General features: G+C 41.3%; 1 protein-coding gene across 1 annotated transcript in view; it reads right to left on the bottom strand.

Annotated features, from left to right (window-relative positions):
• The window catches only part of ITIH5 (inter-alpha-trypsin inhibitor heavy chain 5), a 48,202-nt gene that overhangs the window by 22,339 nt on the left and 11,611 nt on the right, over positions 1-14,252 (bottom strand). The window contains exons 6-7 of the mRNA XM_032184546.1: positions 6,717-6,886; positions 6,100-6,216 (exon numbers count right to left, since the gene is read on the bottom strand). Of these exons, the coding sequence (XP_032040437.1) occupies positions 6,100-6,216; positions 6,717-6,886 (287 nt within the window). The remainder of the gene's footprint in view (positions 1-6,099; positions 6,217-6,716; positions 6,887-14,252) is intronic.

The following is a 14,252-nucleotide window of genomic DNA, read 5'->3' on the forward strand; positions in this document are numbered from 1 at the left end:
GAGAGTCTGCCACAGGGCCCTCACAGTCCTTCAGCACCTGCTCCCCTTCTCATTTTCCCCATTTCCAAATCTCCTCAGCATCTCCAGCTCCAGGATCCCCACTCTGTCCTACGTTCTGCACATCTCTGCCTCCATCCTGAGCCATTTCAAATGAACACAGGCAAAATCTTTGCCCAAAACTCTGCAGAGCTGAGAAGAGAGCAGATACTTTGAAGAACATCAGCTCATTACATCAGGGAATAACTATCCAAGCAAAAGTTTTCTCCTTATAACACAGATTGTATCACACACCCTGTGCCTAAGAGACCTCCAATTACATCATGCAGACCCCTGAATCAGAAGCTGCCTGTGAACACTGCCTGACGACTGTAGTGCTTCTTACTATAGTAACATAACACAGAAGACATCGTTCCTGTAGGCTTTCCAGCAAGGTCCCAGGCAGTCATTCAGAGCCTTGACTGCTCTATGCAGTTGGAGACAGACTGATCCAGTTGGGCAATGCCTGTAGTATGTACCCTCTAATAGGGTGAAGGAGTATTTACTTGGAAATAACAGTGTTGCAAGCAGTGCTAGACTAATAGCTTGGCTCTTGGCAAAGATCGGATGTCTTTTAGACTTGGGGGATCTTGTACAGCCACAAGCCCAGCCTGCACAAGACTGCAAGAAGGCAAGCACAGACAAAGAAAATAACTAAGTTCAAATTCATAATGACAGCATGAACAGAAGCCAGGTCTGCCTCCCAGGTAATTGCTCCAGCAACCGGAAAACACAGTTCTACCTTGGAAAGGACTGCAGAAAACAGATCTAACGTTTCACAGATTCATGTGTATGCCAAGGCCTTGAGGATACTGGGTCTGCAATCCAAGTCTGAGCCACAGGTATTTGTCTGTATCACTGTCACAGCTCTGCTTGTGCCTGGTCATGGACCCCTGACCCCCAGACTGACCTCCCAGCTTTATTTTGCCCCTTTCTTGTTTATCTGGACTCGCCTGGTGATCATTGGGCTGTGTTGGTCACTTCAGTGACATCTGGTTTTGGCTCAGCCTTTGATGAATTCAGCAAATTGATGAATCCCCTTGGAAACTTTGGGGAGAACTCTCACTGTTTTCATGGGTTTTCAGATCAAGCCCCAGCCCTATCTCCACATCAAACTCCACACTTGGTTTGCTTCCTATTTACTCTGAATCCAATTCAAAGACTTGCTATTTACACCTAGGCTGGGGTCTCTTTGGGGAATGCTGCCTCTACTTCTGCTTCAGTGTGGAGCAAATCAGCTGGGGCATGCCAGCCATTAGTCCTAACACCAGAAAAAGATGCTCCCTGTCCTGAAATCTGAGGGAATCTTGCTCTGAAACTTGCTTTTTGTGTGTGTGTGACCATGTCATTAATTTTAAGTTTTAGAATTTGTGAAAAACAGATTATTCTGCTGTATGACAAGTACTTGCACCTTTTTTGGAAGCTGGACAGTCAAGGACTGCATGGACTGACATTCTATTTAGTGTAGTGGTTACTATATTCCATATTCACACCTAAAGAGAAGACTGAGATGACGATATTGTATGTTCCTGAGTAGGAGACAACTGCATCGATTTATTTGGTTCTGGAGACAGAGCACACAGTTCCTCTGCATCAACTCAGATGGTTGCTTTCAAATGGAAATGGAAAAGATGACAAATCTTTCTTCTTCACAGTAGCTTTAAAATCACTTAAGGCTGTAATTAGGATTAGCATTTTTTTCCAAAATTCCCTGGTGGTTTAAGGTAGTTCTCCTGGACAGCAGCCACTATGTGGACTTGTAGTCAACAGGCCCACGGCCAGCTCTGCAGCAACCAACAAAAATAAGTAGAATTTGGAGGGAGAACATCATGTGTCCAGGTGCTTGCCTACTCTCTCACCGCCCTGAAACTACTCAGAGAGAGCCTGTGTGTTGAGGCACAGAATTTAGGGATAAGTGTATATAAGGCCTCCAAAGGGGCTCAGACAGTGTGAGTCGTGAATCAGGGTTACCAAAAGTGTCCCTTGGATGGATGCAGGCAAGCAAACTAAAGCATTTGCAAACACGCAGCAGGACCCAGCTTCAGTTGAGTTCCTCCTAGCACAATTAACCTCAAAGAAAATTACAGCCTGGCACACTACCATTGACAAGCTGCCAGGCTTGCAGTGTAGCCAGCTGATTAACTGGGTGTGTGGGCATTTGCTGCCTGTGGGAAAGGTAAGGTGAAATGAATCTGTGGTTGCAACAACTACATTTTATGAAGTCTGCAAAACATCTGCAAATCCACCCTGCTGGGGACACGTTCACAGTTTGGAACATGCCTGATCTGTAATGTTGGAATTGCAGGCTGGTAAAGGTCCTTCTTCACCATCCTTCCACCATAACCTGCTTTGTCAGGTTGGAGATAATCATGGTAGTCACAAGGTGGTGAACCTGTAACTGGCCCGTCTTTCTCCTAACTGGGGGACTGCAATGCCCCTACCTCTAAAGCAAAAGGTGCCCATAAAAATCAGCAGGTCAAACTGTTCAAAAGGGCAAATGACTTTGCTTCCTTGTAAATCTTGTAGATATAACCTGCTCCCCACGCTCTTCTGGCTCCCATTAAAAGCAACTATTTCATACAGAGCTTACTTTCTCTTTGTAAATGAAGGAATAAAGCTCTTGAGGACAGGAACAGTATTTTCCTTTCCAGTGGGACAGAAATAATGACATGAAGTCTTGAACACATGAGCAATTTTTTTCACTATTATTCTCAAGAGTTTTCTCTTCCTGAACTTAATCTCCCTACCTGATAGATGGTGAGTGTCACAAAGACCCAGATCCTCAGTGGAGGTGGACTGCTGTAACACAGATGAACTCATTAGACATTACCAGGTTTCACAGGCAGTGAAAACCACAGGAGAAATGTGTACATTAGCTGGTCTTTCCCACAAAGCTCATATATACTTCAGTGATATGAGGGGAATGTCTCAAAGGTCTCAATGATTTGATTTAGCCTGATCAACCAGTCCCACTACATGTGTTTGCAAATGGGTCTGGATATCTCATTGCTTCAATGACTGAGATATCTTAGAAATTGAAAAATGGCACAGATAAAAATTCATGCAGGAAATGGAAAACCTTCAGAGAGGAAAAGAGGAAATGACTCAGATCAAGGAATTGCAGGATGCATGAAATACTGACTCCATTTGAGTCACATCGCCATTAACTCCATGAAAGCAGATGGGTGAAGAGTTCAAAATCTCCTTGAGTTGCTACGGAAAAGGCTGCACAGCTGATTTCTCTCATCCTTGCTTTTACAACCCTAAAACTGGCCTTTGACATAGTTACCAAAGCTGACCTGAAAGAGCACTCTCTAGAAGTGCTGAGTGTATTTTTAGCTGATCTTGCTTGTGACTCAGTAGACAGAAATGAGGAAAGGCTGTCCCATGGGAACTCCCAGCTCTCTACACACTACCATAGACTACCACAGCTGAGAGAAAAAGAGGCATTTCCCCTGCTCACAGGTATCTTGCCACCAGGGTACATGTCTGTAATTTAATAAACATCTAAATACCAACAACAGTTGGGTAAAAGGGTCACTGAGTAAACACAGAAAAGAATATTAATCAGCCAGTCCTAGATCTTGGGCTTTCTTTAACTAATCTCCAGTTTGGGTTGTTTTGTATGTGTGTTTTTCTGTTTCGTTTTCTTCGTTTGTTTGTTCATTTATGATTTAAGCCATTAAATAATTCATAGTTCAGTCAAGTTCTGTGTTTTCAAGCAGCTAAAATAAGAGCCAGGTAAGTGCTTAATGCACATAGCACTCCTCTATAACATACCAGTGGTTCTCCATAAAAAGAGTGTATCTGAGATAATGGGCAAAAGTTGAGCACACCCTTGACAAAAGTTCTGGCTAGAAGCTTGCTACAGGCTCAAAGGGCATCTACTTCAACCTAATTAGCCTGAAAATTATGTATTTTTAGTAGGAAGAGCAATGAATTAGGCCTTTAAGGGTTAATCCCTGGCCATGTTGTTTTTAGTAAGTGTGTAAAAAAGAAACTCTAATATGGTCACGAGGAGAATAAAAGCTTTCATAGTATAAGGTTAATCTGCTGACCCGAGGCACTACTTGTGCAGCTCACACCAGCACCAGCCCCTTCAGAGTCCTAATCTCCCTGTTTCGGTGCTCTACAAGCAGATTGCCTGCTTTCAGCATGCAGGGCTGGGTGCATTTGGGCACTATCTGTTTATTCTGCAAGGCAAGGCAGACATTTCTCAGCCAAAGGATAACAGAAAGCCAAGAGCCAAGCTCTGTCCACAGGAATTTGTAATGATTCCAAGGCATCTTCATTCAAGACCTGCTTCAGCACAGTACTAGGTGTGTTTTTTAACAGCTCTCTATTTGCTGCTCCAGTCACTGGGGAAGGTAATTAGGAGCCATAAAAGCCATATTCCATTTTAGCTTACAGTGGAGATAATTGGATTTAATAGGGACCATAGCTTCTAAATGAAGATTTATCATCACCACTGAAACCAGATGGTGAAGATTTCAGCAGAGAGAAAGGCTCACCCACAATATCCTTGATCAAAGGCAGAGAACTGTCAGGGGATTTACATGGTTTGTGTTTGTGAAGGCCATTTAGGATAGTGTTGGTGGCCAAGACAAAAAAAATAAAATAAAAGCATGCTTTCAAATGACCACAATTTCCAGAAATGCCACTCCAGGTTCTAGGCAGATGACCAAGGATCCTGAGTGGACTAATTAGAGCCCCTTTACTGGCCAAGACAGAAGTCTGAGCCATTGGCCTTCAGTCATTTTAGTAGGGTTATAATATGACATCATCCATCCAAGCTGAAACTGCCCCATACTGGTGTCTTATTAGAATTGTAGATTTTTTTAGGTTGGAAAAACCTTCAAGATTATAAAGTCCAACTGTCAACCTGTTCTGTCAAATCACTAAACTGTGTCCCTTAGTGCCACATCCATACATCTCATAAATACCTCCAGGGATGGTGACTACCTTTTCCATGGGCAGCTTGCTTGACTACCCCTTCTGTGAAGAAATCTTCCTAATATGCAATCTAAACGTCTAAATTTGATACCACCTTAACCTATGTGGAAAGTGACACTTCCCACTGCCTCTAGTTTGGCTATGATAAGAACGCAGAAGATAAAGATTTGGCCCATTCGACAGCCAGAAACCAACTAACAACTCATGACTGGAGCAACTCTTTAAGTGGAAGGAAACTACTAACCCTACCCAGGCTTTTCTCCTGTTTTCCACAGATACTTTAGATGGAAACTGGGCTTACCTCTCCAGTGTGAGTGCAGACCTGAGATATATCTATCTGAACAGAACTGAAATATTCGTTTAACTCTGCTTCTAGTTTGGAGTGATAATATCACACTGAGAGAGAGTTATTCCCCCAGGAATGGTGCCCTTTCAAACCAACTAGTTGCATCCTGAAATAGAGCTGGTTTCCATCTATCCAGCTCAGAGAATTTGAACAAACATGTTTAGATACTAGCCTGAACCCTCCACGTCGAAGGCCAGTTTTAAGCATTGGTGATATGGCCTTCAGCTTGATGTATTGGCTCATGTCAGGATCTTTTCCCTGGAAATGTCTGAGATTCATGGTGAAAGAATCAAATTCTCCAACAGTACAAATTGACCTTTCTTTCAAGAGAACCCATTAAGTTGTACATGACTATGGATTTTGCCAGCGGTTTTATAATGTGAAGACAGAAGCATCTTCTCTCTGCTAAGCTGGATACAATGGTCTGCTGAATGCACTTTGCTGGGAATTCTCTTATTCCACCTCTCTTCAAAATGACCAGAACAGAACTGCCCAGCACAATCCTATCTGTTCAGTTTTGGCAGTACTGGCCTTTTATGCAGAGCGATGAAGTCCTCTACACTCCTTGTTTCCATCCCAACCCCATTAGTATGGTAATTTCTCATTGCAGGTAAATCGTCTTGCCTTGAGGTGTCTTCAGAATCTCGTTTCACCTCAGACATAGCAAATATTTTGGAGAAGAACCCACTTGGTGAGATGAAGCCTGAAGCAAGCTTTTTACAACCATAAAGCCAACCAGCCCATAACACATGCAAGGACCTCACCTGTCTCAGTTTCGTTCCCACCATGGATGCGCTGCTGTCAAGGACAAAGACAACGTTCTTTGGTAACGGAGGAAGATCTGTGGGGGCGAAGTAGTGCACGAAGTACCCGTTAAGAATCTGTAAAAGAGTAATGAATTTAGGAATAGAAGGAAGATCATGATGCAATGATCCGCGCATATAATTATAGGATAATTCATTCGGCACACGTGGTCCTGCTTTCAATATCTGTGACTCTACTCTGGAGGATGAGTTCCCTCTTAATCCCAGTGCCCTGCTTATCCAGACTGGGGGGCCTAGTGAAATTCTTTGCATCTCCTTCCATGGTGGATATTAAGGTTTCCTTCCAAATGCAATAAGGATACAACATTCAGGGATCAGAACCACTACATGAAACTGAAGAGCAAATACAAAAAGAAAGCCAATGAAGTATGTAGCTGTTTTTGTTTTAAGTCCATCTTGTGGCTGCAAGCTCATTAATTTTATTTTGGATAGTTCTCACAAGATGGAGAAGTAGCCTTCAATTGGAAAACATCTGACAGGACACAGGGAGCATGCAAGACAATCGAACCATTTCAGACATAGTTAATAACATAGAAAAAATCAGTCATGTAACATACCTGAATATCCCCAACACTCAGCTCCCGGTTGACATCGTATCTAACTATGAAGTCTCCCAAAATGCCATTTCGGGCTATCTTGGTTTGTTCAACAACATTGGGACTGAATGTAACTTTAGCTAAGGTTTTTGTATGTCCAATTACAGTAGAAGGAGGAGGAGAAACATCACCTGTTGAGATAAAACCATAATATTACAAGTTTTTCCTATTTTCTTAGAGATGTCCAGGCACAACACACAGTGTATTACCATGGAGTTAGGTCAACTAGCATAGTTACATACTGAGATTGAAGATTCATCTCACCAACAATAAAATAAGAATTTAGTAACCCCTGCCCTGAATGCTAAACTGAATTCAACATTGCAATGTTATCAGGAATAGAAACGTTTATGCAATATTCCTATGTTCATTACTGTTTGGAGGTCACTGAACTTAAAGGGCAGATACTCTCTATGTGACTGCTAATCAATTTCTGTGCATAATACACATAAGACATCTAGGTGATATTAATACCAGCCAACTCCAGACATCTAGAATGCAGATCCTATACCTGAGCTCCTGCCAGTCAAAGCAGATATAATTCACTTGACCTGTTTAAACATTTCCTCTAGGATGAGATGAATCATACTGCAGATTTCTACTAAATATAAAGAGATCTTGAGGTGACTTGTTAGATATACTATAGACGTGTGAGGTGGGATTGATCTGGTTGATTACAAGTGTCTGTGTAATGTCTACATCTGAACAAGTCACCGTAGCTCCCTTTATATGCAGCAAGAGCTATCAGTACAGTCACTGCAACTTCAGTCTGACATATTGAGCCAAAACCCAAACTTTGCTAGTGCAGTCAAGCAAACTGCATCCTGGAGATGTAACTCACCCCGATCTCCTTGAATCTGTCCTGAGTCAATGAAGACAGACATGCATCCCAGAGAAAGACAATAATTCAGGGCTGAATCTCCCTGAAGGAACACCTGCTTGTCTTGTCAGTTGTGTTGATTTTTTGAAGTTAAGTTATATGAAGATTTCTTCTTGTCTCTTTGTGTGGCCAAAATCCTACCTTACTGTCTTTTGGTGTGTCAGCTGTTTATTAGCTGTTTATTCCCTCTAAATCCCATGTGGACCCTTACATCAGACCAGCCAAAGTTTCAGAGCTGGCCTTGACCTGACCCAGAGTTAAGGGATAAGTGCTTTTCCGTTTGTGCTAACTAGCCGTTGAAAACTCTGAAATAGATTCTTAGCTGATGTTCTTTTTGGGTGCATCAGCTCTTACAGTGACTCCTCTGAGGCATGGAAGTACTATTATTTCTGCTCATGTGCTGATTAAAATTGGTGGGAATTAAATGCTTAATTATGCTGTGTTGGGGGGGAGGGTGTCTCTGTTCTTTGCCAAATATAGCCCAAAAAAGTTTGTGGTATGGCAGGGAAAAGAAAAAATGTGTGAAATTTGGTTCTGTTGTAGTTGTTCATAGTGCAAGTATCTACATCAGAGCTGATTTTCTAGGCTCCGTTATGCTCAACAGAGATCAGATCAAGGATCAGGGGAGATTAGAGTATGATACATCTGGTCATATGTAGGCGAATTCTTCTGGATAATTTTAATTATGTCCTAGACTCTGTTAATGATACTGATCACAATGACAAGGTGCAGGCAGGCTTGGAAAACTGCTTTCCACGGACTCCTGTAACACTGTCTGTGTAATGAAGAGTGGCACTTCACCTTTGTAAAGTGCTTGGAGCAGCGTTAGAGGACTGCAACATGACAGCTGTTGGCAACATTGAACACCATCCACCTCACATCGAGATCCCACAGTGATTTACCAAACTGGATACATAAAATTACATCCATTTAACAAGTGGGAAAACGGAGGCGTGAAGCGGTTACCTAACCCTCCTGACTTCCCACAAGTCAAAGTCCATAAAAATGCTAGTTATAGGGTTCTTGTGGGTTTATAAAATGATTAGCCAAAGCTGTGACACTTGCCCTAAAATGTTATGTACAATCCAGACTTATCTAGGCAAAGGAATGAAAATAAGACTCATGAATCAATAGCACTCTAGCATTTCACTTGCACATCGCTTTGGCTTTACTTTCACAGACATCCTGTGAGTACGTTTGAACAGATAAGGCACAAGAGCACTCTATCGAGGCAGGGAGGGGTTTCCACTTAGGACCGATTTCTACACAAAAAAAAATTGTACTTGGAAGACCTGGAAAGTGAAAGAAACTCATCATCAAAATTCTTGATAAAAGGAAGTGCAATGACAGATATTACTCAACTTCAGTAAAGTCAGCAATTGACTCTGCATCACAGCTTCTCTAAGTCAATTCTAATCCATCCATCCTGACAGAAACAGAACAAGAGGTCCCAACCAATGCATTGAAATTGCTTACAGACACTAGTGTCAAATGTTAAAAGGGGCTTATAAAATGATTACCCAGAGCTTTTTGACATTTACTCTAAAGTCTATGTACAGTTCAGATTTCCCCAGGCAAAGAAAAGTCATAAATCAGTAGCTCTATAAAATTTTATCTCCATGTTGATTTGGTTTTACTTTTATAGCCTCTCTCTGATCTGATGAATCAACAGATGTAATATGTTTCTAATACACTATGCATCAGATTTGCTTGTATTGGCCTTCTTGGATTTTGGGTCTGTCTTCTATCACTTCCAAGGTCCCATTTAACAGACAGTGTGTGGGAAATGCCCAGAATTCATAAAAATGGCTTAACAGCTCATTTATGTTTTCTGATTTATTTGAGGGTTTCACATTACTTCTCCTTAACTGCTGAAAAGCAAGCACCATCATCAGGATTAGTGAAAGCCAGTCTTACACTGGAAAAAGAAGGTCTCTCTTTTTACTCACTGCACACATATCTGTGACTGTAGCCTTTGGACTTCACTTCTACGTTTCTCTGCCCTGAGGTACGTTGATGGGTTGAGCACGATACGCTGAGTATCACAACAAAATGAGTTACAGTCCCAGCATTTCTATGGACTGACTGTCTGAAATCAGCTGAGTAAGGTAGCCACTCCATGTTCCACATTCTCCTGCTTGTTAAATGAGCATAATCATACGCATCCAGTTTTGTGAAAGACTGTGGAATCTGGATGGGATCATGTGGATCACATTTCTTTTCTCAAATATTCTTCATAGCACTGTGTAAAGGTGGTAAGTGTCATTCCCTGTAACTTGGATAGGTCTTTAGGAACTCCTAGAGAGGAGCTTGCCAAGGCTGCCTCACATTGCCATTATCAGTGACACAAATATCTGTGAAAGCAGCTCCATCTTCATAGTCATTCTTCTTCCATCTCTAAGATCGAAATTATATATATATATATATATATATATATATATATATATATATATATATATAAAAGGACCTTTTTTATTGGTCCATATGGTGTATATATATATACATATATATATATGTATATATATATAGTGTATATATATATATGTATATAGTATATATATATAGTATATATATCTATATATATGTATATATATATAGTATATATATATATATACACCATATGGACCAATAAAAAAGGTCCTTTTTTTACTTTTTCATCCTGGAATAATAGAAATCAACTCTGGAAGGCAGGTTATCTAATCCAACTCGTGTTACCAGGCTCATTCCCTTCCTACTTGATTTTGTGACATGGTCTAGAAACACTGCTGACCTCCAGAAATGGAAACTCAATAGCTGCCCTTGCCAGTCCTTTCCAGAACTCCACTTTTTCATGGTTAGGAATACATTTTCAATGTCTAATTTACATTTTTCTTTCTGTATTACAAACCCATGACTTTTTGTACTTTCTATTATTGACACAGAAAGCACAGTATTCTTTTCCACCTTGGAGCAGCCTTCTGTGTGTCTGAATACAATTACTATGTCTTTCCCAGGTTTCTCTTTTAGGCAGCATGATTGCTGGATCACGTTTACTCTTTCCCTGTTTACTGGCACAGTTCTTATCAAATAAGTGACTGAGAAAGAAAAATCTATGAAGTATTGCAGACTATAAAACATGGATGAGCTCCAAAGACCGGAGCTAATCCATGCTCATGCTGAGGTCTTTAATAAGGTCTTTACACCAATTTTCCACCAAACTCTGATAAAATAAACAGAGCAGACAGAAATATTTTTCATGCAAAAATGTAGTCCCCACATGATGAAAAGTTAAACCCAAATTATTTTGGAGGCTGGCAGAGGCAGCAATAGAGCTCAAATGCCCAGTTCTTCCTCTGCTAACAGGTGGTAGCTTCTAGACAACTGTGACAAGAAATAAAATCCTGAAACTTACAACTCTGAAGAGAAATAAAATAATTTTTGAGCAGTCTGGTATCTCCCTGCCCAAGTCCGTGGCTATTTCTCACACTGCTGCCCTGGAGGAACAGGATGAGAACATCCACTCCTGAGGATCCTGGGTTAGACGTCATTCAGAAAATGGCTCCACGCTGGGGTCACCAGAAAAGACCAGGATCACTGGCCTCAACACCTCCTGTTTTAGGCTTTGTATATGACAGAAGTGGACACCTGCACACATTAAAAATTTGTTTTCCAAAACATATGTGTCTATTATCTTCCTGTAGGAAAAATACAACTCCAAGATGGTGTTGTGTGTGAAGGAGTCACTGGCATAGGAAATATCCTGGAAAGACCTGTTATCACCTCGTTTCTGCTCCATTCTCAGAGAGGATGTACACAGGACTTTCCAAGAACAAAACACAGGGTGACTTTGTATAAATACCTGGAAAATTGTGAAACCAAGTTCAATCTTTGTATCTTGGGCCCTTACAACTGAAACCAGGACGAACTGGACTCTTTACTGCTTCTACTCCTACTGCTACAGTGCTGCTTTATAAATGGCAAAAAAGTGTCCTTCACTCTTTCACATCAAGGGGCATCTCCTGTCTACAAGTCTTTAAGTTTTGTCTCTTCTATTTTGTCTCTTCAGACTGTATGGATACTAGCAGTTTGGATACAGTCAAAAGTGCAACTCATGAATGAACATTTAAACAGAGAACTTGTTTTTCAACTGTGTTTCCTGCCTGGTGCATTGGCTCTGCTGATAGCATGTAGAAAACACTACAAATGTAGGAGGACTGGTCCATGAAATATAGATCAGCTCCTCCACTTTTGGCTATCTAAAATATTTGCTCTCATTAGTTTCACCAATAGCATTTATTACCACAGCGGGTTGGCTTTTCAGCTGTGATCATCAATCACTGCTAGCACTCATCATCTGGAGCTAGTGATGGCTGCAGAGGCAAACAGATTTGATTTGCATCTTGATTTTCCTATCCTACATAAGTTCTTCAGGACCTGTACTCAGAAGAGGAATGCCATTTCTTATGCAGGTCAGTCACAGTTGAAAGTATTCAAATGACTTAGGAAGGTACATCCCATCCTGAATTCTGATCTGAGGTTGATGGCACTTCGGACATGTTACTGAGAATGCCATTAATTTATCACTTGATGTCACAATACAGTTTTCACCCAATAGTTTCAAGGTGATTTATTAATGCTTATCAACATCTCCCATTCTGTCATTAACAGAGAGGTATTGTAGACATCTTTGTAACCACAACAAACTGAGGAAGAGAGTTTTCATGATATATTCAGTCTCAAAGCAGTCATGCAGGACTACCTTCCAATGTGTAAGCCTCCATCCTTTGTTTGGTCATTTTTTAGGTCATAGCCTCTCATCTGGGGCACCACAGGTAACACAGTATGGCAGCATCTGGTTTGGCATCCTTTGCTGGCCACTTACAAGACGGCTACCATGCCCTCCAGTGAGGTGATCCTGAAGAGTTTTAAGTCACATGAAGTCTGAAAATAGACCAAGCACTGTCTTTTTGTTGGTTTGCAGCCACTCTTTAGCTGTAAGACCTGCAATTCACTGGTCACTTAAATTCACTTAAAAACCCACTGCCTTCTATGGCGGTCTCTCTACATAAGGATGTCCTGGTCTTGGGTCTCTAGGTGTTGTATGAGCAAGAAGACTTTGCAGACATTAACGGCTCAGATGTTTTGTTTTCCAGATGAAAGCAGACTGAAGTATAGTGGATTTCCAAGTGAAAAACTCCTTGCCTTGAACTAGGAGTATTCTTGTGGTTTCCATTTGTGCTCAGGAAAGCAGGAAGTTCCTATTGTCTGCTCCAACTGTGATTGATCTTGTTGGTCAGAAAAGGTCACACACAAAAAATCCCTCTCTGAAACAACCCGTCCTTCTCTGTGACTCTCTGCCAAGTCTTTTATTTTGCTTCAGATCAGAAGGAAGCTCCTCTGAGTGACACTCAGCTGAGTACCAATGAAGCTTTGGTCTGGCAGAGACAAAACCCACTCCTGCCTGCCCACGGTGGACCCAAAAAACATGTTTTGCACTTCAGTGACTTCCCTAGCAATGATCTCAGCAGAGCAACCAGATTTCACCAACTGTATAGGTTGATTATGCTATAGAGTTTTTAGTAGCAGTTCTGAATAAGGATAAAGCAAGTGAATCTGAGTTTCAGTTGCTTTGCCCATTCTACAATATCACATCTATTTTATTTACATTTTACTGGCTCGGGAGGATTATAGAATTACAGAGCTTGGGCCCATTTTTATATGAGCTGTTTTGAACCTGAAGCACAGTGCCAAGAATGATCAATTCTCACAGATCACCATTTGGACAGCAAGTTACAAGAGTTTTCCCTGTATATCATTTACATACAGGAATTTCCACACTGTACTAGACCAGCAGCGTGTCTGCTCTGCTTAGTCTGTCTCCAACATTGATCAATGCCAGATGTTTTGCAGGAAGCCACATGCCACAATGCACTACGATACTCCCCAATAGGTGAAAAAGGCTTCCTGTCCCTCCAGATGAGGGACAGAGCACATTTATTACACAATGGAAGAATGTACAGCAGAGAGGCTAACTAGCTAGATGTATATGGCCTGACTTGAAGTTAGTCCATCACTGGGGGCCTTGATTTCGGTGTGATTTGAATGAAATCAACAGAACCAGACTGAGCAAGCAGTTTAACTCCATAATCACATGCTTTAGGGTCTGGCAGGCACGAACAGCTCCACTGATTTACTGGTATTATGGCAGTTAGAGTAACTGAGTCTCACAAGTCTTTACCTCCTGCTTCCAGGTTAGACTCACCTTTTAACCTTATTATTGCTTTTTGTCAACTTGTAGCTATCTTGGTATCCTGTGCTCCTCATTGTTAGTTTACACCTGCTGTCTCAACAGCAAGCAAAGATGGTTGGGGTAAGAGTAGAATCTTGGACCTCACTTTGAGCTTTGGCAAAACATGGTTTTTCCTCTTGGAATTTCCCATGTTCTAAAAAACAGGATTTCCTATCTGCCTTGGCATGGATGGATGGAAAAAACAATTCATTTAAAATAAACAGTTCCCAGGAGATGTTAAGCCAGGGAAGAAGCTGCTCAAATGCTAAGCACAAGGCCTGAAGGCCTAGTTCAAAGCTTGTGAAGACAATAGAAAAAAATCCTAATGAATTGAATGGGATCAGCCCTA

Source organism: Aythya fuligula, chromosome 1, assembly GCF_009819795.1.
Source record: "Aythya fuligula isolate bAytFul2 chromosome 1, bAytFul2.pri, whole genome shotgun sequence".
Taxonomy (NCBI): Eukaryota; Metazoa; Chordata; class Aves; order Anseriformes; family Anatidae; genus Aythya; species Aythya fuligula.